General features: G+C 44.8%; 1 protein-coding gene across 4 annotated transcripts; it reads right to left on the bottom strand.

The window, feature by feature from the left end:
* Positions 1-1,862: 1,862 nt before the first annotated feature.
* sgcd (sarcoglycan, delta (dystrophin-associated glycoprotein)) lies at positions 1,863-26,140 on the bottom strand. Of its 4 annotated transcripts, XM_044042572.1 has the most exons (9): positions 25,765-26,140; positions 17,968-18,049; positions 9,502-9,687; positions 8,650-8,751; positions 7,030-7,117; positions 6,373-6,492; positions 4,926-4,998; positions 3,987-4,110; positions 1,863-3,906 (listed from the first exon to the last, which is right to left on the bottom strand). In XM_044042572.1, exons 3-9 carry the CDS (start codon positions 9,685-9,687, stop codon positions 3,721-3,723), a joined length of 879 nt encoding a protein of 292 aa, XP_043898507.1. In that variant the 5' UTR covers positions 17,968-18,049; positions 25,765-26,140; the 3' UTR covers positions 1,863-3,720. The 4 variants fall into 4 exon arrangements, with proteins under 4 accessions (XP_043898507.1, XP_043898509.1, XP_043898506.1 ...); XM_044042574.1 differs by lacking the exon at positions 17,968-18,049; XM_044042571.1 differs by lacking the exons at positions 17,968-18,049; positions 25,765-26,140 and adding an exon at positions 14,407-14,585.
* Between the last annotated feature and the right edge of the window lie 550 nt (positions 26,141-26,690).

Below are 26,690 nucleotides of genomic sequence, written 5' to 3' on the forward strand. Positions count from 1 at the left end.
TACAAGATCTTGGTGAAGAATGAATGCAACACTTGACGGAAATAAATCTTGTGACATTACAGTAGCTTATGGAAACAATGTCACAGTGAATGAGTGAGTAATCAAAGCTCCAACCATGTGACCCTTTGTTTTAGGTGGCAAATATTTTTTGGCCAGGCAGTGTATGTGTTTGTGTGTGTGTGCGTGTGTGTGCATGTCTATAAACTTATCCTAGACTAAAGATCATCAACAATGACATTAAAACTAAATTAAATCACACAAATAAAGACGTGACCTGAATTTTCTGTACATTAAAGTAAATTTACATGTGAGCCTTTGTTAAATGTGAACATTAATGTATTCATCTGTGTGAAATGCTGAAGGCTAAACATCCAGGAGGAGCCGAGGTCTTTAAAGTGCCGTGTGAAACAAAGAAAGACAAATAAAAGAGTCTCCCAGTGTGACACAAGATCGTCAATGAGAAGCAGGCGCACACCGTAAAACAACGCAATGTGACAGCATGAATGAAGTGACAGCATGAATGACAGCATGAAGTGACAGCATGAATGAAGTGACAGCATGAATGAAGTGACAGCATGAATGACAGCATGAATGAAGTGACAGCATGAATGACATCATAAAGGAAGTGACAGCATGAATCAAGAACAACATGAATGAAGTTGATTAGGTTTATATCATGAGCTGAAAATCAGTGATTTTTTCTATGAGGTTTGGTGTGGGAGAGTGAGTGTGTTACATACTTCCTTTTCCTCAGTCTCTCTCACTCACACACACCGACACCCACACACAATCTCACTCAGTCATAGAACAGATTCACACGTTCACTCATGTGTTTACAATATTTACAAAGACGTAGAAAAACATTCACTTGTTTTAAAAACAAGCATCAACTTTCAGTTTGTTGTCAAATATTTTTCTTTAATAAACAACAAAAAGCAAAGAACAAACACCTGTGATGTCACTAATGTCACTGTGATGTCACTAATGTCACTGTAATGTCACTGTGATGTCACTAATGTCACTGTGATGTCACTGTGATGTCACTAATGTCACTGTGATGTCACTGTGTTGTCACTGATGTCACTGTGATGTCACTAATGTCACTGTGATGTTACCAATGTCACTGTGATGTCACTAATGTCACTGTGATGTCACTGTGATGTCACTGTCACTGTGATGTAAATAATGTCACTGTGATATCACTAATGTCACTAATGTCACTGTGATGTCACTAATGTCACTAATGTCACTGTGATGTCACTAATGTCACTGTGATGTCACTAATGTCACTGTGAAGAACAAAAACCCATCTGCACTCTTATGTTTAACATTCTCTGCCACTAGATGTCACTGTAACACCTGAATCTCAGATTAAAACAATTCATAACCACTGACTCAACAAAAAAGCACAATACGTTAAACGTACAAAACGAACACAAACAAACAAACAAACAAACAAACAAAACTAAGAGAAAGTGCAGCACCGGAATGAAAGTAAAAGAGCCGATTTCTCACGCAGGTGAACAGTGGTGAGCGCCAGTGATTGGCCGTCAGCTCAACCAATCACTTCTCAGGAAAATAACAACACGCCCAAAAATATCTCAACATCAACAAAATGGCTGCCACCTCTTCCTGCTCCTCCGATGCTGTCATGATTTGTTAGCGAGTGCACGGCAGCTCAAAGTGCTGCCACCTGCTGATGTGGAGAGTTATTGCATATCAAACATGCTCATATGGCTTTGAATTGAAACTCAACATTTAGCACATTTTGTATAAAATATCAAAAAAGACAAATGAATGTGTGGACGTGATCACCCCTGCAGGTGTTTGTGTGTCACTGCACATTATTATTCCACTAAACCTTAGAAAACAGAAAATCTTTATTAATGTTAAAACATCGCAATCATCGTGGGAGGAGCTGGAAAACATGGTGAAGTACAACTTCTGATAAGTTTGTGAGAGAATACATTTTTAAATTTTAGAAAGTTTGTTTTTTTAACCAGTTAAACAAATATGTACGTCAATAAACAAGGTTTTTGGTCATGTGACGAATCAGTGGCAGTCAGGTTCTGACAGCAGGTGGCGCTCTGATGGAGCTGAAGGTCTTTGCATTCGTTGGTGAAGACGATGAGAGAGAGATCAGAGTGATGTGCTTCTTCTTCTTCTGGTGGTGGCGGTGTCCGCGGTGGTGGCGGTGGTTATAAGGCACAGTCCGCTCTTTTATCAGAGCGTCTTCACTTTGAGTTTTGTGAAGGTAAAGACCGAAGCAAACATTTATGATGTTAGGCCTGATTTTCTCCACCAGGGCGGCAACAGGAGGGTTCAGGTAAAACAGAAAAATAATATTGTAAAAGAAGTTGTTGGAAAAAGATCAGAGGCTGGTGAGTCATGTTCACGTCATTCATGTTCACATCAATCATGTCGTTCACGTCGCTCACGTTGTTCATGTTCACGTCGTTCACTTCGCTCATGTTGTTCATGTTCACGTCGCTCATGTTCACATTGCTCATGTCGCTCACGTGGCTCATGTTGTTCATGTTCACATCACTCACGTCGTTTACGTAGCTCATGCCGCTCATGTTGTTCATGTTCACGTCGTTCACTTCGCTCATGTTGTTCATGTTCACATTGCTCATGTTGCTCACTTCGCTCACGTCATTCATGTTCACGTCGTTCATGTCGCTCACGTTGCTCATGTTCATGTCACTGTTGCTCACGCTCACTTTCATGCTCACGTCGCTCACGTTCACGTCGCTCGCATTGTTCATGTTCACGTCGCTCATGTTGTTCATGTTCGTTGTTCCCAAAGCATTGTGGGATATCAGAAGGTGGGAAAACGAGATGAAATGTTTGTTTTCTAATAAATTTGCGTTAAACAAAAAGAGGGCGGGGCAGGGAAAGAACCAGGATGTTGGACGACCTGCAAACATCTGAACATGTTCTTGTGTCACTGATGCATGAATTACCATGAATGTAGTTAGCTCAGCACACTTAGCTTAGCACTACTTCCGGGAGAGCTAGCTAAGCATTAGTTACAAAAGAAGAAAGTTAGCTTAGCATTCATTCCAAAAGTGTAGTTAGCTTAGCCTAGTTAGCTTAGTAGCAGCTCAGAGCGAGTGTTTAGCTTAGCTTTTTTTAACGTCTCTTTACAATCAACATCACCACTTCATCGCAGAGAGAAAAACATCGTCAAATACATCGTAATCTTAAGTGATGGAAAAAAAACTGTGATAAACGCAAACTTCTGATGAAATGTGACGTGAACATGACATCATCCCCATTAGCATCAACGCTATTATTATCATTATTATCATTATTATTATTATTATTATTATTATTATTAATAATAATAATGACAACAATAATAATAATAATAAGAGTGTGTGGGCGGGGCTTGATCAGGTGATCACCTCAGTGGTGTGTGTGTGTGCATGTCAGTCTGTGTGTGTGTGTCAATGTCCCATGATGCTTTTCTCAAAGTCTCTTTTTTCCTCAGTAGAAAATTATAGTGAATAAAATATTTTTAGCTTTGAAATTTAAATATTAGCACAAAGTGTGCATGTGTGTGTGTGTGTGTCACATGATCATCTCCTCATCGTTTCTTCATCGTCTCTGTTTTTTGTTATTGATCTTTTTTCAGTTTCAGTTCTCGAGGTTCAGACGTTGCTGATCGTCTCTGTTTTCATGGATTTATTGATCGGTCCAGGTCCAGGTCCAGTTCTAGAGGCAGACGCTGTTGCTGATCTGGCAGGTGGATCCGGTTCCGGCCTGCGACAGGAAGAGTCTCCCATTTGGACAAACACACACTTCATAGACAGTTTGTCTGGTTCCAGAGGACGAAGAGCTGGTGGACGCTTTTCCCTCCGGCAAACGCATGAGACGAATCCTGCGAGCGTCCAGAGAAATCTGAGAGACAGAGTTTCATCCTCAGTTTACTCTCAAAGTGTATGTGTGTGTGTGTGTGTGTGTGTGTGTGCAGAACACACCTCTCCGTCTTTAGACTCCAGTCTCAGCTCGTTCCTGCAGATCGCCTGAATATCTCCAGCCTCGGCCAGAATCTGAACGCCTTTAGGAGCGTCCATGAGCAGAGAGCGAGTCGGAGACTCCAGCCTGGACACAGACAGGAATTGAAATCCAACATGAAGTGACACCAGTGACAAACAGGAAGTGACACAAGAGACAAACAGGAAATTACACCAGAGACAAACAGCAAGTGACACCACAGACAAACAGCAAGTGACACCACAGACAAACAGGAAGTGACACCACAGACAAACAGGAAGTGACACTACAGACAAACAGGAAGTGACACAGGAAACAGGATACTTCTCTTCAGATATTGATTGGATATGTATACAATATTTACAATATCTGTATTCAGACATATTATAGTAGTAAATACAGAGAGTAGCTGCTCTGCTGTCCCTCAGTTCCTGGCAGTTTGACACATTGCGCTGCTAGCATGGTGCGTTTACTTTTCTCTCCCAGTACAAACTGTAATGCTGCTTTGTCTGGGATGCTTTCAAATTCCATGTATTGTTGGCAGATTTTGTGCATGTGTGTGCATTAATAAAATCTATTTGTTGCTAAATTCATGTTGTAAACAAATAGTCAGAGTGAATTAAAGGTGAGGTTTCCATGGTTACTGTGCTGAGTCATCCTCACACTTTGAACCTTTAAAAATTAAAATACAGATTTCATCAGATTTATTTTGTTTTTTTTAGTCCAGTTTAAACTAAACCGTAAAAAAAGATCTTCAGAGAGAAAATGAGTTGATTTATTCTTTAAAGTTGATTCATTTAGAGAAACATGTCATCAAAGACTTTAAATACGTCAAATGAAATATGTTCACCCTGTCACACCTGTTCTGTCATGTATTTACTGCATGTGTGTATTCATGTGCAGTGATGAGCACATTAACTCACCGCAGCTCTTTGAAAGGTTCGGCTCTGACGTGCGGCGTCTCCAGTGATTTACTGAAAACAGCTCCTTCGGCTCCTGAAACGACAGAAAATCAGAAAAAAAACACACTGTGGTCATGGACCATCATGACCACCATGACCACCATGACCATCATAACCATCATGACCAGCAAGTTCGACTCCACCCCTGGCTGATTGTACTCAATTCCATTGTAACTCGCTTTGGATGAAAGCGTCTGCTAAATGACATGTAATGTAATGTAATGACCACCATGACCACCATGATGGTCATGACCATCATGACCACCATGACCGTGTACTGTGTGTGTGTGTGTGTGTGTCTCACTGGTTTAGACTGGATCTCTTTAGCGTGATCCACCATGAACATCATGAACATCATGACCACCATGATGATCATGATCACCATGACCACCATGACCAGCATGTGATTTTCCTTCACAGTTCACTGAGTCTTCATCACAGAGAAGATTCAGAGACCCCCCTGAATCAGATCTACGTCAATTTAAGTCTAAGATGTCTACGTCACATGATCACGTCTTTATCTCACTGTTTTGTAAACCACTCACTCTCACGCACCAAATCTCATAGAGAAAATCAGTGATTTTAGCTGTGGGGACACAGGAGCTGCTGCTTCTCTGCTGCCTCGTGTGGTCAATTTATGTCACTGAGTTAAGTCTAAATTAAATATTTTAAATGCCAAATTCACCAAAATAAGACATTAGAACTTAGTGATGGAGGCAGTGTTGGATCAACAACTCCTGTGTGCTGTGATGTTAAAATCACTGATTTTCTCTATGAGGTTTGGTGTGGATTATTAGAGTTAGACTCTGGTGAGGGGGCGGAGCCTGCAAGATGTTCACCTGTGTTTTTTGCTGCTGTTCTAACATGAACTCACTCAGTCATTACACAGAGTTTTTGACTGGACGAGAACTTCCAGAGTGACCATCGCAGACGTGTGGACAGTTTCAGGAACATGTCTGCAGTCTCAGGGGCAAATAAAAAGAAATTACTTTGACCTTTGACCCCACAGTCAGTGAATGTTTCCCTCTGCAGTCGTTCCTGCGCATTTAACGTTCACAGTGTTACAGAGTAATGAGTCTGGCTCACGTCCGTCCGTCTGCCACGTCCAAGTGTCTCTGAGCCTCATCCTCGTCCTCAGCTCAGTCGTTCAACATCTGCTGCTTCACTCTGACAGGAAATTACTTTTCCCTCACTTTGTTTCAGGAGGTTAAAAACAGAGATGTGAGAGTGTGTCAGCAGGGGGCGCTCACACATGCGCAGTCTGTGTGTCAGCAGGAGGCGCTCACACATGCACAGTCTGCTCTGACTGTGCCTCTTAAAAGGAACTTTCACTGGGTCACTGAACCAAAACCAGATCCAGAACGATGACGTGTTAATTTTTAACCCTCAGGTTCATGTGTTCACTCACCCACCACTCGCAGCTTCTCTGCACCGACGACCACTTCCTGCTCGTCAGCAGAGAACAGCAGCTTCCCCGAGGACGATTTGACCTCAAACATCTTCCCCTGAGCTTTAAATCCACTTGATCCTGGACGAGAACAGACGAGGACAGAGGAGGACATGAAGACAGAGGAGGACAGAGGAGGACATATGAGGAGAGACAAGGACAAAGCAGGAGAGATAAGGAGAGAAAGGAAAAGAGGAAACTTTAAAGACCAGCGACACAGAAGGGCTGTCCACTCAATCTCCCACACCAAACCTCATAGAGAAAATCACTGATTTTAGCTCACAGGGACACGGGAGCTGCTGGTCCTCTGCTGCCTTGTGTGGTCACTTTGTGTCACTCAGTCTGAACAAAGGATTTCAAACACTGAAGTGATAAAATTTGACATTAGAACTTAGTGATGGAGGCAGCAGTGGATCAACAACTCCTGTGTGTGTGATGTTAAAATCATTGATTTTCTCTATGAGGTTTGGTGTGGGAGAGTGAGTGGTTTACAAACTTCAGTTTAACAGTGAGATAAAGACGTGATCATGTGACACAGATAAAGACGTAATCATGTGACACAGATAAAGACGTGATCATGTGACACAGAGAAGGTTTTTCTCTGTGTTTCAGCCTCACCTGTGACGAGCTGTGTGAGCAGCTGGTTGTTGCTGCCTAAGATGTTGACTGACACGTTTCTGGAAGACTGCAGGAACAGAGGACGACCCTGTGGAGACACAAGGACACTGAGACACAGATGATATTTAAAGGGGACATATTATGCAAAATCAACTTTTTAACCATTTTAATACTGATATTTGGGACTCTGGGGGCTCTACCAGTCGCCAAAGTGTGGAAAAACAATACTCAGTCATGTTTTCGTGGTTCCGCTTAGTGTAAGTATAGGCGATAAATATCTATGTGATATCTATGTGTGTGTGTGTGTCTCACTGGTTTAGACTGGATCTCTTTAGCATACAGTGTGTGTGTGTGTGTGTGTGTGTCTCACTGGTTTAGACTGGATCTCTTTAGGTGTGTGTGTGTGTGTGTCTCACTGGTTTAGACTGGATCTTTTACAGTGTGTGTGTGTGTGTGTGTGTGTCTCACTGGTTTAGACTGGATCTTTAGCTGGCGTTGTGTGTGTGTTTGTGTGTCTCACTGGTTTAGACTGGATCTCTTTAGTGTACAATGTGTGTGTGTGTGTGTGTCTCACTAGACTGGATCTCTTTAGTACAGTGTGTGTGTGTGTGTGTGTGTGTCTCACTGGTTTAGATTGGATCTCTCTTCAGTGTACAGTGTGTGTGTGTGTGTCTCACTGGTTTAGACTGGATCTCTTTAGTGTACAGTGTGTGTGGTGTGTGTCTCACTGGTTTTGACTGGATCTCTTTAGCTTACAGTGTGTGTGTGTGTGTGTGTGTGTGTGTGTGTGTCTCACTGGTTTAGACGTACAGTGTGTGTGTGTGTGTGTTTCACTGGTTTTTAGTATAGTGTGTGTGTGTGTGTGTGTGTGTGTGTGTGTCTCCTCTTTAGACTAGTGTGTGTGTGTGTGTGTGTGTGTCTCACTGGTTTAGACTGGATCTCTTTAGCTGATGTGTGTGTGTTTGTGTGTCTCACTGGTTTAGACTGGATCTCTTTAGTGTACAATGTGTGTGTGTGTGTGTGTCTCACTGGGACTTCTCTTTTAGCATTACAGTGTGTGTGTGTGTGTGTGTGTGTCTCACTGGTTTAGATTGGATCTCTTCAGTGTACAGTGTGTGTGTGTGTGTCTCACTGGTTTAGACTGGATCTCTTTAGTGTACAGTGTGTGTGGGTGTGTGTGTGTCTCACTGGTTTTGACTGGATCTCTTTAGCATACAGTGTGTGTGTGTGTGTGTGTCTCACTGGTTTAGACTAGATCTCTTTAGCGCAGTGTGTGTGTGTGTGTGTTTCACTGGTTTAGACTGGATCTCTTTAGCGTATAGTGTGTGTGTGTGTGTGTGTGTGTGTGTGTCTCACTGGTATAGACTGGATCTCTTTAGCGTACAGTGTGTGTGTGTGTGTGTGTGTGTGTCTCACTGGTATAGACTGGATCTCTTTAGCACAGTGTGTGTGTGTGTGTGTCTCACTGGTTTAGACTGGATCTATTTAGTACAGTTTGTGTGTGTGTGTCTCACTGGTTTAGACTGGATCTCTTTAGCTGTGTGTATGTGTGTGTGTGTCTCACTGGTTTAGACTGGATCTCTTTAGCGTACAGTGTGTGTGTGAGTGTGTGTGTCTCACTGGTTTAGACTGGATCTCTTTAGCGTACAGCGGCTGCAGAAACTCAGAATCTCCCTCCAGTTTCAGGCCTTTCTCTGTGATTCTCAGGGTTCCCATTCCATCCTGATGAACACACACACACACACACACACACACAGGCATGCACCCAAGCATGCACACACACACACACAGATAATTAGTAAGTTACTGTTGATCCTGTTGCCAGGAAACAACCTGCTCAATATAAAAATCAGTTCTTCCAAACACACAAACATAAGGATCAGTAAAACCTCACTTTGTTAAGACATTTATTCCCCTTAAGCTTTAAGACATTTATTTCCCTTTATGCTTTATGAAATCATAGAGAAAGCACTGAGTGTGGAGAGTGGTCTGGTGGGTTCAGAAGCGGTGGTCTGGTGGGTTCCCGCGAGCTAACACTGGTTTTGTCCACACAGACAGACAGACAGAGAGACAGAGGCGGGGACACCAGGTGAGCCCTCACCGATAATCCCGATATGCCGCAAACACCTAACTCTGCGAGCGGCACAGGAGCTGACAGCAGCTCAGTGCTAAAGGAAGAGCAACTGAACTAATGTGAACTAATGTGTGTTATGCTCCACACAGTGAAGGCTGATCGTGATGACAGTGGACAGAAGCTGCTTCTGCTGCTGCTGCTGCATCATCTCATCTTTCATTTCATTTTTCTCGCTTCTTACTTTCTCTGTCTGCGCTCTCATCTGCTGCTGATGGATGTTCTGATAACTCACACACACACACACACACAGAGGCTCCTCATTCGTGGATTATGTAATGTTTATTTGTAGGCTGTGTGACCTTTAACCCCGTCATTACTAATGATAGAGAGAGACTTACGATGGTGAAGTTCATGACCTTCAGGATCCAGATGGTCAGCGCCAGGTTTATGAGAATGAGGATCATCAGTAACAGGACGAAGAAGTACAGACAGCGTTTCCTCCAGCCGTAGATTCCAACTTTATACACCTGAGCTTTGTCTGGACTCTGCACATGGTTTCTGTGAGAGCACTGTTCCTGGGTCATCTGTGAGGGGACAGACAGACAGACATACACACAGACAGACATACACACAGACAGACAGACATACACACATACACAGACAGACACACACACCGACAGACACACACACACACAGACACACAGAAAGAGGACGTTAGTCTTAAACCGAGAAACAACAGAAGTGGTCATGATGTCACTGTTTGTCTTAAATGACATCATATTATCATATTAAAACAGTATGAACTCATCCTCCCGAGGCATGATGGGATATGAGGCGTCGGACACTGATTGATGACTGAGTGAATGAATGAGTGAGTGAGGTAAGTAGAACATGATTATGTGTTGTCTGCTTCATTGATCTGCTGATGAAAACACTAAAGGTGATTGTGACTGTCAACTGTGACTAACACACACACACACACACACACAAAGTAAACCAGAGCAGCCACAACCAGAGCCAGAGCCAGAAACAGAAACAAACAGAGCCAGAAACCAGAGAGCCAGAGCCAGAAACAGAGCAGAGCCACAACCAGAGACAGAACCAGAACCAGAGCCACAACCAGAGGCCACACCACAGCCACAACAGCCCACAACCAGAACCAGAGCCACAGCCAGAGCAGAGCCAGAACCATGGCCGAACCAGAGCAGAGAAAGAGCCAGAACCCAGAGCCAGAACCAGAGCCAGAGCCAGAACCAGCCAGACCAGAGCCAGAGCAGAGCCAGAGCCAGAGCCAGAGCAACCAGAGCAGAGAGCAGAGACAGAGCCAGGGCAGACAACAGAGAGCCAGAGCCACAGCCAGAACCAGAGCCAAAACCAGATCCACAACCAGAGGCAGAGTCACAACCAGTCTCAACCAGAGGCAGAGACACAACCTGAACCACAGCTACAACCAGAGCCACAGCCACAACCACAGCCACATCCAAAACCAGAACCAGGCCAGAGCCAGAGAGCCAAAGAGCCAGAGCCAGAGCCAGAGCCAGAGCCAGAGCAGAGCAGCCAGCCAGCCAGAGCCACAACCAGAGCAACAACCAGAGCAAGAACCAGAGCCACAACCAAAGAAAGAGCCAGAAACAGAGCAAGAACCAGAACCATAGCCAGAACCACAGCAGAGCCAGAGCCAGAGCCAGAGCAACAGACCAGAACCAGAACCAGAACCAACCAGAGCCACAGCCAGAGCCAGAGCAAGAGCAAGCAAGAGCAAGAGCAGAGAACCAGAGAAACAACCAGAACACAGAGACCAGAGCAGAGCCAGAACCAGAACCACCAGATCCAGAGAAAGAACCAGAGCCAAGAGCCACAGCCCAGAGCCAGAGCCAGAGCAAGAGCAAGAGCCAGAGCCAGAACCAGAACCAGAACCAGAACTACAGCCACAACCACAGCCACAACTGAGCCAGAGCCAGAGCCAGATCCAGAGCAACAGAACCAGCCAGAACAGCCAGATCCAGAGCAACAGAGAACCAGAGCCAGAACCAGAGCAGAACCAGAGCCAGAGAGCCAAGAGCAAGAGCCAGAACCAGAGCCAACCAGAACCACCAGAGAAAGAACCAGAGCAAGCCCAGAGAAAGCCAGAACCAGAGCCAGAGCCAGAACCAGAGAGACCAGAGCCAGAGCCAGAGCAAGAGCCAGAACCAGAACCAGAACCAGAACCAGAACCACAGCCACAACCACAGCCACACAGCCAGAACCAGAGCCAGAGCCAGAGCCAGAGAACAACCTGAACCAGAGCCACAACCACAGCCACAGCCACAACCAGAGCCACAACCCCAGAGCCACAACCAGAGCCACAGCCACAGCCAGCCACCACAGCCAGAGCCATGAGCCAACAGCCATCACACCAGACAACCATAACCAGAGCCACAACCAGAGGCAGAGCCACAGCCACAGCCACAGCCACAGCCAGCCACAGCCACACACCACAACCACACAGCCACAGCCACAACCAGAGCCACAACCAGAACCAGAGCCAAAACCAGCCACAACCAGAGCAGAGCCACAACCAGCCACAACCACAACCAGAGAGCCACAACCAGAGCCAAAGCCAAAGCCAGCCAGACCACAGAGCCAAAACCAGAGCCAGAATCAGAGTCACAACCAGAGCCAAAACCAGAGCCACAGCCAGAGCCAGAATCAGAGTCACAACCAGAGCCAAAACCAGGCCACCAGAGCAGAGCCACACCACAGCCACAGCCAGAGCCACAACCAGAGCCACAAGAGCCAAAGCCAAAGCCAGAGCCAGAGCCATCAAAACCAGAGCCAGAATCAGAGTCACAACCAGAGCCAAAACCAGAGCCACAGCCAGAGCCCAAAACCAGAGCCACAACCAGAGCCAAAACCGGAGCCACAACCAGAGCCGCTCTGAGCTAACAGCTAACTGCTAACAACTAACTGCTCTTTGCTAATAACTAACTGCTCTTTGCTAACAACTAACTGCTCTTTGCTAACAGCTAACTGCTCTGAGCTAACTGCTTTGTGGTAACAGCTAACTGCTCTGAGCTAACTGCTCTGTGATAACTGCTCTGTGCTCTGAGCTAACTGCTGAGAGGGAGGGAGAGAGAACAAGGGAACTGACCTGTCACTGTGTTAGGTCTACATCTCTGTGACACACACACGAGTGAACGAGTCTCAGTGGACACAAGGACATTTGTCATGTGTTTATTTTTAAGTGTTCAGAGCCAGAGCCACAACCAGAACCAGAGCCAAAACCAGAGCCACAACCAGAGCCTCAACCAGAGGCAGAGACACAACCTGGACCACAGCTACAACCAGAGCCACAGCCACAGCCACAGCCACAGCCACAACCACAACCCAGAGCCAGAGCCAGAGCCACAACCAGAGCCTCGACCAGAGGCAGAGCCATAACCAGAGGTACAACCAGAGCACAACCAGAATCCGAACCAGAGCCACAATCAGAGCCACAACCAGAGCCAGAGCAAAACCAGAACCAGAGCCACAGCCAGAGCCCAACCAGAGCCAAAACCAGAGCAGAGCCAGAGCCATAACCAGAGCCACAACCGAGTCACAACCAGAGCAAAACCAGATCCAGAGCCACAACTGGAGCCTCAACCAGAGCCAGAGCCAGAGCCATAACCAGAGCCACGACCGGAGTCACAACCAGAGCCACGACCGGAGTCACAACCAGAGCCACAACCGGAGTCACAACCAGAGCCAAAACCAGCCTCTCTGGTTTTTCTCTGGAACTCTGTGATAACTGCTCTGTGATAACTGCTTTGTGGTAACAGCTAACTGCTCTGAGCTAACTGCTCTGTGCTAACAGCTACATCTCTGTGACAGACACACACACACACACACACGAGTCTCAGTGGACATTTGTCATGTGTTTATTTTTAAGTATCAGATGAAACCAGGTCAAAGGTCAGCAGCGAGGGTTCGCCTCACTCTGAAACTCAGGAAACACAAATGTCCTCGACAGGAAACTCGGTCTCAAATCACAAGAATTAAGGATCAACACAGTGAGGACACATGTGAGGACACATATGAGGACACATGAGGACAAATATGAGGACACAGACAGACACCGGGACACACACACAGCAGCTGTTGCTCGTCACTTAAATTAGAAATGGTATCAGAGTTGCAGATAAAGTGTCTTCATGTGCTGCTCACTGTCTGACTGAACAATACAAAATAACACAAAAACAATACAAAAACAACACAAAACACACTTTCACTCAGGTTCACCTCAGTGACACAAAGTGACCACACGAAGCAGAAAGGGGTTTACAGACGTCCGTGTCACACAAACTGTACAAAATAATAACAATCGTTCTTTAAATCTGAACTACACGACGGCAGCCCTGACTCCTCCCCCTCAGCAGCCCTGACTCCTCTCCCTCAGCAGCAGTAGCAGCTTCTTGTTATTTATTTATAGCTGCTCGTTTCCCGCAGGGAGAAAAGTAATTGAAACCAAATGTGTTGCTGGGTCTGATTCCGAGGAGTGAGGCGGTCATTCCACCACACCACCGCGGCCCCGCCCCCTCCTCTGTGTGTGTGTGTGTGTGGCTTCATGACTGTTTCATTAGTGGAAGCAAAATGGAATAAAAAGAAAAAAAACTTTCCAACTTCAGAACAAATCAATTCATTTAGCTTCTTCAGTCTGTGAGCGGTGTGTTTGGAAACCCTCACAGGACAACATTAATGTGTTCACAACATTAATGTGTTCACAGCGTCACAGATTCCTCCTGAAAGGTCTTTAGCATCAAAAGTGCAGGGAAATCATTCACTCTGAGAGAAAACATGGCTGCCAGCGAGGACACAAGGAAATTTTATTTTAACTAAAGACTCGTGTCTACGATGTCTAAGTCACATGATCACATCTTTATCTCACTGTGAGACAGGAAACTGAAGTTTGTAAAGCACTCACTCTCCCACACACACACACTGCTGCCTCCATCACTAAGTTCTAATGTTTTATTTTGTCACTTCAGTGTTTAAAATCCTTTGTTCAGACTTACCTCAGTGACACAAAGTGACCATGCGAGGCAGCAGAGGAGCAGCAGCTAAAATCACTGAATTTCTCTCTGAGGTTTGGTGTGTGAGTGTGTGAGTGTGTGTGTGTGTGAGTGTGTGAGCGGTTTCCTGTCTCACAGAGAGACAAAGTGAGAAAATAAAGTGGAAACAGAGTTTTCTTTATGTTCCACCTCCTGGAGGAATGAGGCTCAGCCTTGTCCCCGCCCACCACAGTCACTCACTCTGTCCACACCAGGCGCTGAAATCAAACTCACCATGTTTTCTTTTTTCTTCTTTGTTGACAGAGTCTTTAGTTTCCTGCTCAGCAGAGTGAGGCCTTCACTGACCAGCCCAGTCTCTGTATGTGTGTCTGTCTGTCTCACAGTGTCTCAGTGTCTCGCGGCCTGTTTCCTCCTCTGCTCTGTCCTCCTGACACATGTGGGCTTCTGCTCCCAACTTTTAAAAGGGCAGGGCTTTTCCCCCCACACTGTTGTGTTGTCATGACAACCCCTCCTTCTTCAGCTGTGTGTGTGTGTTTTTTTTTAGTTTTAGCCCCGCCCTTGTGCATGTCTGGATTTATATTTAGTCTGTTTTTATTGGACATGTGAGCAGAGACAAGGATCAAGTGTCAGGAAGACACAACAACAGGGTGCGCTGTGTCACACTCATCAACATTAAAAATCATTTGCATATTTTATCCCTTTGATAAATTTTCATATTTTTGTTAATAAAGTTTTTGAATAATTTAATGTTTGAATGTTGGATGACTGAGTGGTTGGATGGATGAGTGGTTGGATGACTGAGTGGTTGGATGGTTGGATGAGTGAGTGGTTGGATGGATGGGTGGTTTGATGAGTGGGTGGTTCGATGGATGATTGAGTGCTTGGATGGATGACTGATTGGTTGGATGAGTGGATGGTTGGATGAGTGAGTGATTGGATGAATGAGTGGTTGGATGGATGAATGAGTGGTTAGATGACTGAGTGGTTGGATGACTGAGCGGTTGGATGATATAATGGTTGGATGACATAATGGTTGGATGACATAATGATTGGATGAGTGAGTGGTTGGATGAATGAGTGAGTGGTTAGATGGTTGGATGACTGAGTGGTTGGATGAACATAAAACATTTTGACCTCAGTACACCAGAGCTCCTCCCCCCAGCTCTTTTGCTCCGCCCCCTCACCAGACACACAGTACAGTGACATTTTTTCTGATGTGGGAGAAAAAAAAGAACAAAGACTGTGTGTGTGTCTGTGTCTGTGTGTGTGTGTGTGATCATGAATGTTTTTCTTGTATTAAATCCGCTGGAGAGTCTTGCAGGACAGAGACAGACAGATACAGAGACAGAGACATACACAGACAGAGACAGAGACAGACACAGAGACAGACACAGGGACTTTAAATACCTGCGCTCCGATTTGTTTTGTGTGACAACAAAGAGCAGAATTATTCAGCATGTGCAGTCACATGACATTGTTGTGGACGCGTCATGTTTGAAACAGATCGATCTGAACTTAACGACATCGCTGCTCGCATGGAAAACCACGTCAGAGCAAATCCATGAAATGTTTTTTAGTGACATCGTCAGAGCGGAGAAAAAATCCCTCGTCTCACTGTGATCATCAGGAGGAAGTGACACGTCAACCAGAGGCTGCACTCCAATCAATACACACACACACACACACACACAGGCTGTGGCTCAGAACATAACTTCGGCTTAAAATTGATTTTTAAATTGCAGATATTTGAGATTCTAACACTAACTCTGCATCAGCTTAAGTTTCTCTGATCTCTACATCACTAAAGTGTCTTCATGTGCTGCTCACTGTCTGACTGAACAACACAAAAACAACACAAAAACACACTTTCACTCGGGTTCACCTCAGTGAAACAAAGTGACCACACGAAGCAGCAGAAAGTAAGTTGTTTACAGACGTCTGTTTCACACAAACTGTTACAAAATAACAACAATAGTTCTTTAAATCTGAACTACACAACGGCAACCAGACTCCTCCCCCTCAGCAGCCCTGACCCTGCCGTGGTTTTCCATGCGAGCAGCGATGTCGTTAAGTTCAGATCGATCTGTTTCAAACATGACGCGTCCACAACGATGTCATGTGACTGCACACGCTGAATAATTCTGCTCTTTGTTAAATCAAATCAGAGCACAGGTATTCAAAGTCCCTGTGTCTGTGTCTGTGTCTCTGTCCCTGTGTCTGTCTCTATGTCTCTGTCTGTCTCTGTGAGATTCTAAAACAAACTCTGCATCAGTTTAAGTTTCTCTGATCTCTACGTCACATGATCACGTCTTTATCTCACTGTGAGAGAGGAAACTGAAGTTTGTAAAGCACTCACACACTCACACCAAACCTTACAGAGAAAACCAGTGATTCCTCTGCTGCCTCGTGTGGTCACTTTGTGTCACTGAGGTCAGTCTGAACAAAGGATTTTAAACACTGACAAAATAAAACATTAGAACTGATGACTGTGATGAAGGCAGCAGTGTGTGTGTGGTAGAGTGTGTGTGTGTGTGTGTGTGTGTGTGTGGGAGAGTGAGTGCTTTACAAACTTCAGTTTCCTGTCTCACAGTGAGATGAAGACGTGATCATGTGACACAGATATTAAAAGATATCTGTCTCTTCTCCAACACAACAATGCTGTTCCAGCAAGGACGACGACGACAACAGCAACACAACAACGATGACTCAGCCCACTTTGAGGAAGAAAACAGCATGATGATACTGAGCTAAGGGGGAGTAGAAGTGTACAGTGAAAAAGAGGACGTGGTGGACATGGTGGACGTGGTGGACATGACGGACATGACGGACGTGGTGGACGTGGCGGACGTGGCAGAAATGGCGGACGTGGCTGATGTGGTGGATGTGGTGGATGTGTTGGGCGTGGCGGATGTGGTGGGCGTGGCAGACGTGGCGGATGTGGCGGACATGGAGGAAATGGTGGACGTGGCAGACGTGGTGGACGTGGTGGACGTGGTGGACATGGTGGCAATGGCGAACGTGGCGGACAGGGGGGACGTGGCTGATGTGGTGGACATCACTGTTTTCAGAGACGACAAACAAACGTTTGAGTTGGAACAGTTTGGTTGTCAACTTTGGAAGCTGCTTTTTCTCTTGTTGTTTTTACTCACAATCCCCCTGTGTTCTGGCTGAACATCTCATCTCTCAGTCTGTCTCTCTCTCTCTCTATCTCTCTCTCTGTCTGTCTGACATCATCATTGGACTCCATGGACAACCACAAGTTTGTGTGTGTCCACTGTGTGTGTGTGTGTTCCAGTAAATCCTGAGGCTTCAGTGTGTGAGGACAGGTATAAAGGACCTTCCGGGGTCGTTCAGCTCTCACTGCTTTGAGGACTTATTACCTGCTCTATGTGTGTGTGTGTGTGTGTGTGTGTGTGTGTGTGTGTGTGTGAACACACCGCCGACTGTGCAAGGAAACAGGATTCACATAAAAAGCAATTTCATCCATGCCTCACCTCATCAGTGATTCCACACACACACACACACACACAGTGGACATGTTAGTGAATCCAGGTTTCATTTGACCTTTAGCTGGTCATGGACATATATGTCTCACTGTGTGTGTGTGTGCGTCTGTGAATAGACTTAATATTGCAGAAAAGGCAACAATGTCAGTGACAGAGGTGAAAGGTCAGTAAAGGTCACCAGCTGGACCAGAATCCTCAACCACGACCAGACCACGAACATCCCAACTAAGCATGAGGACCAAGACGGAGGCTGACTGACAGGAGATGGATGAGTGAGTGAGTGAGTGAGTGAGTGAGCAGCTGCCACTCATACACGTGCCAAACTCACGTCGCCTTGTGTCGCCGCTGGAGTGAGGCCTGTGAGCTCCGCACTCACGACTCAGCGTTCCTGTGGCCACGCCCACATCTGTCTGTGGAGAGGAAAACAGCGTGTGAGTGAAAACAGGGAGGGCGGGGCCGCTGACACGAGGCCCCCTGCTGTTCCACACATGACAGCGTCACAGGCTTCCACGACAAGTCATTAAAGAGCTGCTTCTGAGCCACAGGACAGACAGACAGACAGACAGACACACACACACGCACGTATGCACACACACTTTATATGCAGTGTTTAGAGACTTTCACACCCTGGGACCTGTTTTCCAAAAAAAACAAATCATCTCACTGTGACAAAAACACAATGTGGATGAAAAGTTTGTACGATTAAAAAAAACTTGGACTCGTTTTCATGTGAAATGTTACTCAACACAAACACGACGATCAACACTTCTGTTTGTTTATGCACAAGCGCGTGTGTCTGTGTGTGTGTGTGTGTCAGCAGAGCACAGTGTTTAACAAATGAGTGCCGGCTCGTGGACACTGAGGCCAGCGACCTCTGCTCGAGAGTGGACCAACAATAAATCAGAGAAATCAATAAGAGCAAGCCTGAGGTAATCAGTATCAATGATTCTGAAGCTGAACCAGGTCCTCAGGGACAAGAATGATAAAAGTCCTCTGAGCTCTGAAAAACATCCCCGGGATGAAGAATGGAGAGGAGGAAAAAAAGAAAAAATTACATTGATGCTGTAGTTGTATTTTACCCAGAATCCCCTGCAGCAGTGTCCACTTCTTTGCTGTGTGATTTGTGTCATTTATTGTGTTTCCTCATCGCCTGGACTTCATCACTCACTCTTCTGTGTGAAAACAGTCACTCATTCACTCACAACAACAATAACAGCGTCACATGAACATGAACAACAGCATCACATAAAGAATAGCGTCACATGAACAACAGCGTAACATAAACAACAGCGTCACATGAACACCAGAGTCACATAAACAACATGAACAACAGCGTCACAGAACATGAAAAGTCACATGACAGCATCACATGAACACCAGCGTCACATGAACAACAGCATCACATGTCACATTAACATGAACGACAGCGCCACATGAACAATCCATGAACACATGAACAACAGCGCCACATGAACAACAGCATCCCATGAACAGCGTCACATGAACAGCGTCACATGAACAACAGCGTGCCACATGAACAACAGCGCACATGAACAACAGTGCCACATGAACAACACACATAAACAACAGCGCACATAAACAACATAAACAACAGTGTCACATGAAAATGAACAACAGCGTCACATGAACATGAACAGCGCCACATTAACGACAGTGTCACATGAACACCAGCCACATGAACACCAGCATCACATGAACAACAGCGCCACATGAACAACAGCATCCCATGAACAGCGTCACCACATGAACAACAGCGCACATGAACAACAGTGCACATGAACAACAGCGTAAACAACAGCGCGTCACATAAACAACAGCGTCCATGAACAACAACGCCACATGAAAATTAACAACAGCGCCACATGAACATGAACAGCGTCACATTGACAGTGTCACATGGACACCAGCATCACATGAAAATGAACAGCGAACGAAGGCATGAACACAATTAACAACACACATGAACAACAGCGCACATGAACAACAAAGCGCACATGAACAACAGGTCACATGAACAACAGCGCCACATGAACATGAACAGTGTCACATAAACATGAACAGTGCACATGAACAACAGCATCACATGAATGAACACTACATGAACAACAGCGTCACATGAACATGGAAAACAGCCGCGTGAACAACAGCCACATGAACAACAGCTACATGAAATGAACCACATAAACAACAGCGTTGCGTCACAAACAACAGCGTCACATGAACATGAACAACAGCATCACATGAAAATGAACAACAGCGTCACATGAACACGAACAACAGTGTCACATGAACATGAACAACAGCGTCACATGAACACGAACAACAGTGTCATATGAACATGAACATGAACAGCGTCACATGAACAACAGTGTAGCGACAGTTTTCCTATAAAAGGTCGCTAAGAGGCTTAGGTGGGCTCCAGGCAGTTACGCGTCATTCAAATGAATCCAAGTCCAGTGATGTTTATTGTTTGACGATTTATTCTTGGTTATTTGACGATTTGACGGTAAACAGAAAATATAAATCAGGAACGCCACTAACCCCCTTTCTCTCTTACCCACCGCCCGTCCGAGTGCCCAGGTGCTATAGATTAAACCACACCCATGTGTCAATCAAAACGGAAGTGACATGACCAAAAAAACAGTATGAGTGACCTTTCAAAATAAACAATAAACAAACAGACCAAATATGCATTTTGGCCCCTACAAACAGCGTCACATAAACAACAGCGTTGTGTCACATAAACAACAGCGTCACATGAACAACGGCGTCACATGAAAATGAACAACAATGTCACATAAACAACAGCGTCACATGAACATGAACAACAGCATCACTACACACTGTCACATTATTTAAAACATGTGACCATGTTTTTTACATGTCTCATGTCCCAGAATACTCTGCTTCTCTGTGTCTGTGATGTTTACTGACGTTGAGGACATTTAAAGTCGTCCATGTTTTGTTTTTTGTCCCTGTTGTCCCTCATAAGACAAAGTCACTTCAGTGTCGGGCGATAAATAATCAATTATTTCAGCTAATGACCCACAACAGTCCCGTTTAGTCAAGGTCGAGGCTGCACCGCCTGCGCCACCCCCTGCAGGGTGACATTAGTGTGGCGCTGACAGGTCGTCACAGACACGTGTCCCTCGTCTTTTGTCTTCTTCGTGTCGCTGTGGTTAATGAGACGTCGTGGATGATGAGCCTCAGGTCAGAGAGTCATGTAGAGAAAATCAGAGCAGCGTGTTTCACCTGCTGTGACCTGATGATGGCGCCGCACATCTTACTGACAAGCTTTTCATCACTTTCTTCTATTTTATTTCCTGATTATTTTTTATTTTGCAGAATATATTGTATTTGCCTTACACCTTCTGTCCTTAGACCCGCTGTCCTTACACCTTCTGTCCTTAGACCCTCAGTCCTTACACCTTCTGTCCTTAGACCCTCTGTCCTCAGTTTTAAAAGGTCAGAGGTCAAAGTTTTATTTCCTGCGACAATAATCTGCACTTACAAAGATAAGTCTTGTAATTATGTCGGATTTGTGTTTGTTAATCTGCAGCAAAGCCTGATGGGAAATGAAGCCACATTTCATTTTGTGTTTGTGTGTTTTCAATATTATTACAAGAGATGAAAAAACTCCAACAGGGAAATGACTTTCATTTGCACAGCTGCAGCTCTGTCTCCTTGTTTTTCGGCCTCTAGGAAACACAAATGTGCTCATTTTACAAAATGATGGAGTTTGAATTCATAATAGAAATAATAAAAATAATAAAAATAATAATGTTCAGAGTCAAGTTCACTTTCTGCTCATGCTGCATGATGAGAAACACACGCACACTCACTCTTAGAGAAAACATGGCTGCCAACATGGACGTCACATGTTGGCGATCGATCACATGTTGATCGCGTCTTTATCTACGTCACATGGTCGCGTCTTTATCTACGTCACATGATCGCGTCTTTATCTACGTCACATCAGCGCCACTGATCGCTCTTTATCGTCCACATGATCGATTTTTATCACGCCATTTATCGTCTTTATCTACGCCACATGATCGCATTCTTTATCTACGCCACGATCTTTTATCTGCGCCACATACGATCGATTCTTTATCTACGTCACATGATCACGTCTATATCTGCGTCACATGATCGATTCTTTATCTGCGTCACATGATCGATTCTTTATCTGCTTCACATGATCACGTCTCCATCTACCTCACATGATTGCGTCTTTATCTACGTCGCATGATCTAAGTCACATGATCGCGCTTTTTATCTACGCACATGATCGCGTTTATTTCGCCACATGACGCATTCTTTATATACGCCACATGATCGATTCTTTTTATCTACGTCACATGATAGATTCATCTATGTCACATGATTGCGTCTTTATCTACGTCACATGATCGTTTCTTTTTCTGCGTCACATGATCACGTCTTTATCTGCGTCACATGTTCGTGTGATCTGTGTCACATGATTGCGCTTCTTTATCTACACATGATCGCTTTTTTCTGGCGCCACATGATCACGTCTTTATCTGCGTCACATGTTCGTGTGATCTGTGCCGTTATGATCGAAGCGCCCATCCTCGTTTCTTATGACGCCTCCTACGACGTTTTCTTATGATTATGACGTTCTCTTATGACGTCTCCTACGATGTTCTCCTATGGCGTCTCCTACGACGTCTCCTACTACGTTCTCTTATGACGTCTCCTACAACGTTCTCCTATGACGTCGCTTACGACGTTCTCCTATGACGTCTGCTACGACGTTCTCCCATGGCGTTCTCTTATGACTTCTCCTATAGCGTCTCCCACGACGTCCTCTTATGACGTTTTCCTATGACGTTCTCCTACGATGTTCTCCTATGACGTCTCCTACAATGTTCTCCCATGACGTCTCCTGACGTTCTCCTACTATGTTCTCCTATGACGTCTCCTACAATGTTCTCCCATGACGTCTCCTACGACGTTCTCCTACGATGTTCTTCTATGATATCTCCTAGGATGTTCTCCCATGATGTCTCCTGCGATGTTCTCCTACGATGTCTCCTATGACGTTCTCCTGCGATGTTCTCCTATGATATCGCCTAGGACGTTCTCCCATGACGTCTCCTACGATGTTCTCCTGAACGTTCACCAACAGGAGAACAGGATTTAAGAATAAACTCAGTGAAGCTGCAGAAGCGTAAAGTGTGTTAAAGTGTTAGGGTTTAGGGCTTCACCTTCTTGTTTTCTGCTTTACTGACCGTAAACACACACACACACACACACATCGCATGATCAGCTGCCCGTAACTAAGGTGATGGATGATTTACAACAATCGATAACCTCGTCAGAATTATTCACCCGCTTTGACAAACTAATCCATACATGTTCTTTAGCTCGCCGTAACTCAGGAGATAAAAAGAGGCGGTGACAGTTTTGTGAATGTTACACTGTTTAATGATATTTCACAAGAAGATATTTTCAGGATCTCTAAATCATGATAAGATATTATCAAAATCTATTTGTGAAATCATATATTATATATATGTATATGATACCCTGCAAATTAGCAGGAAGCTAACTCTGGTTCAGTTACATTGAGTTGTTCATCAAAACAAGAAATGACATTGTCATTTATTGTTAATTGATGTGATCCTGTGATAAACACACGTCCACATACTCGACCTCTGACCTCTCTCTCTCTCTCTTTTTCTCTGGATATTTAAAGACGCGGAACAAAAGTGAAGCCCTGATGATTAGCACTGACTGTTGCCGGGTAATTAGAGGGAGAAGGAAGTGAGCTTTCAATTTATCCCCCCCCACACACAGACACTTGCACATGCATACACACGCACACACAGACACACACACATGCACACATGCACGCACACACACACCAAGGCTTTGTAAATGTTCATACGTACAAACAAAGCACATCTACACTGAGAAATGAAGAAGGGAAAGAAAAGAAAAAAAAACATATGTGGATGTCTCTGGACCAGATCTGTAATCTGAGACCTGTAATCTGAGACCTGCAATCCGAGCTCTGTAATCTGACCTCTGTAATATGAGCTCTGTAATCTGGATCAGATCTGTAATCTGACCTCTGTAATATGAGCTCTGTAATCTGGATCAGATCTGTAATCTTGGACCTGTAATCTGAGACTTGTAATCTGAGCTCTGTAATCTAAGACCTGTAATCTGAGACCTGTAATATGAGATCTGTAATCTCAGACCTGTAATCTGAGATCTGTAATCTGGATCAGATCTGTATTCTGAGACCTGTAATACGAGATATGTAATCTGAGACCTGTAATCTGAGATCTATAATCTGGGACCTTTAATCTGGATCAGATCTGTAATCTGAGATCTGTAATCTGACACCTGTAATATGAAATCTGTAATCTGAGAGCTGTAATCTGAGTCCTGTAATCTGAGATCTGTAATCTGAGACCTGTAATATGAGATCTGTAATCTGAGATCTGTAATCTGAGACCTGTAATCTGAGATCTGTAATCGGGGATCTGTAATCTGGACCAGATCCAGATCTGGATCAGCATATATTTTTTTTATTATTATTTTGCGCACTGTTGCCTTTTTAAAATAAATCGGGATTTCTTGAACATGTGACAATGTTGTGTGATTTCATCAGTCAAACTGAATGAGAATGTATGTGTGTGTGTGTGTGTGTAAAAACTGACACGAGTCACCTGATGTTTTTACAGTGTAACAATAAATTATTAATTTTGTAGTTTCATCAAAACCTTTAATGAGCTTGTTAAAAGCTTTAGGGACAAAGATCCTGACTACAGACAGAAGCTTCACTACAGACAGGCGCTCACTACAAACAGACGCTTCACTAAAGACAGATGCTTCACTAAAGACAGATGCTTCACTAAAGACAGATGCTTCACTACAGACAGACGCTTCACTACAGACAGACGCTTCACTACAGACAGACACTTCACTACAGACAGACGCTTCACTACAGACAGACACTTCACTACAGACAGACGCTTCACTACAGACAGCCACTGACAGACGCCACTACAGACAGACAGACACTTCACTATAGACAGACGCTTCACTACAGACAGACACTTCACGACAGACAGACGCTCACTACAGACACTTCACTACAGACAGACACTTCACTACAGACAAACAGATGCTTCACTAAAGACAAACAGATGCTTCACTATCGACAAACAGATGCTTCACTATCAACAAACAGATGCTTCACTACAGACAAACAGATGCTTCACTATCGACAAACAGATGCTTCACTACAGACAAACAGATGCTTCACTACAGACAAACAGATGCTTCACTACAGACAAACAGATGCTTCACTACAAACAGACGTTTACTACAGACAGATGCTTTACTACAGACAGACGCTCACAACAGACAGACACTTCACTACAGACAGACACTCACTACAGACAGACACTTCACTACAGACAGACGCTTCACTACAGACAGATGCTTCACTACATACAGATGCTTCACGACAGACAGACACTCACTACAGACACTTCACTACGAACAGATGCTTCACTACAGACAGACACTCACTACAGATAGATGCTTCACTACAGCGCTCACTACAAACACACACACACACACACACACAACATAAACCAGTAAATGGACAGAAACCACTTTGATCCAGATTCAGCAGAATCTTTATCTGAGTCTCCTCACGTTTCTTCCTCAGGCCAAGAACTCATCAGGAATCAAAAATCTGATTCTGCACAGATCTAGACCAGCGTAATCTAAAGACCAAGACCAGAGTGTACCAAAGACCAGGACCAGAACAAACCTAAGATCAGAGTGTACCACAGATCAAGACCAGAAATCACCTGGGACCAAGACCAGTTCTGGGTTTTTCGTCAAGACTGACTTTGGTCCTGGTCTTGGTTTAAGTCGACTCTTGAAACCAACACTAACATTTATGAATTCAAACACAGAGAGGATTAATCAGGACTAAGCTGGTGGATCTGGACCTGGTAGTGGTCCTGGAGGACCCACATGCAGGATCTGCACAGACCAAGATGAATCAAAATCTGCCTCCTCATCACTGAGACCACAGAGAAGAGCGTCTTACCTCTGAGTCACACAGGACCACAGGAGCAGCTTCAGAGAAGTCCAAGTCTGGATCAGGGGCTGGAGTCCAACAGAACCAGAACCAGATGGGTCATCTCTTCTGGTTCCCCTCAGGGGAACAGTGCTGGGATCGCAGAAGAAAAACAGGACACCAACAGGCGGTGGAGATATTCCTGACCGTGTGGAGAAGAACTGAGCATCCTTCAGCAGAGACCACTTAGATCCTCCAGGAGGGATCTGAGGAGGAGGAGGAGGAGGAGGAAGAGGAGAGGAACCGAGGAGTGAGGAGGAAGAGGAGAGGAACCCACCGCGGCTGCTGCATCAACAACATCACAGCTGAGTTTTATCTGAGAGAAAAGACAAGAGAGGATCATGGGAGAAAGAGAGAAAGAGAGAGAGACAGAGACAGAGACAGAGAGAGAGAGAGAGAGAGACAGAGACAGAGAGAGAGACACAGAGAGAGATAGAGAGAGGGGATGTGTGTGTGTGTGAAAAAGAGACAGGAGAGCGCAGCGGATGAAGGAGCAGGAGGCTGTGAGCTCAAGAGAACACAGACAGGGAGAGAGAGAGAGAGAGAGAGACTGTCGGTGACTACATTATCAGAGGAGGAGGAGTTTCCTGCAGCAGAGCGAGAGAGAGAGAGGGAGAGGGAGAGGGAGAGAGAGGAAAGCCTGGTTGTGTTTACATGAAAACCAGTCAGAGAATCAAGAAAAAAAGCGTTTTTTATCAAATCCGCGTGAAAACAAAATAACCACAGGATAATTGGTGGAGCTATAACTCTGTGTCAACAGCAGACAACAACATACATAAGAGAATTCACGTACTTACATTAACATCTATATCGACGTAAAGGTTAACGTTTGTGTACTTACGTTAACATCTATATCGACGTAAAGGTTAATGTTCACTTACTTACGTTGACTTCTA

Source organism: Solea senegalensis, linkage group LG13 (genome assembly GCF_019176455.1).
Source record: "Solea senegalensis isolate Sse05_10M linkage group LG13, IFAPA_SoseM_1, whole genome shotgun sequence".
Taxonomy (NCBI): domain Eukaryota; kingdom Metazoa; phylum Chordata; class Actinopteri; order Pleuronectiformes; family Soleidae; genus Solea; species Solea senegalensis.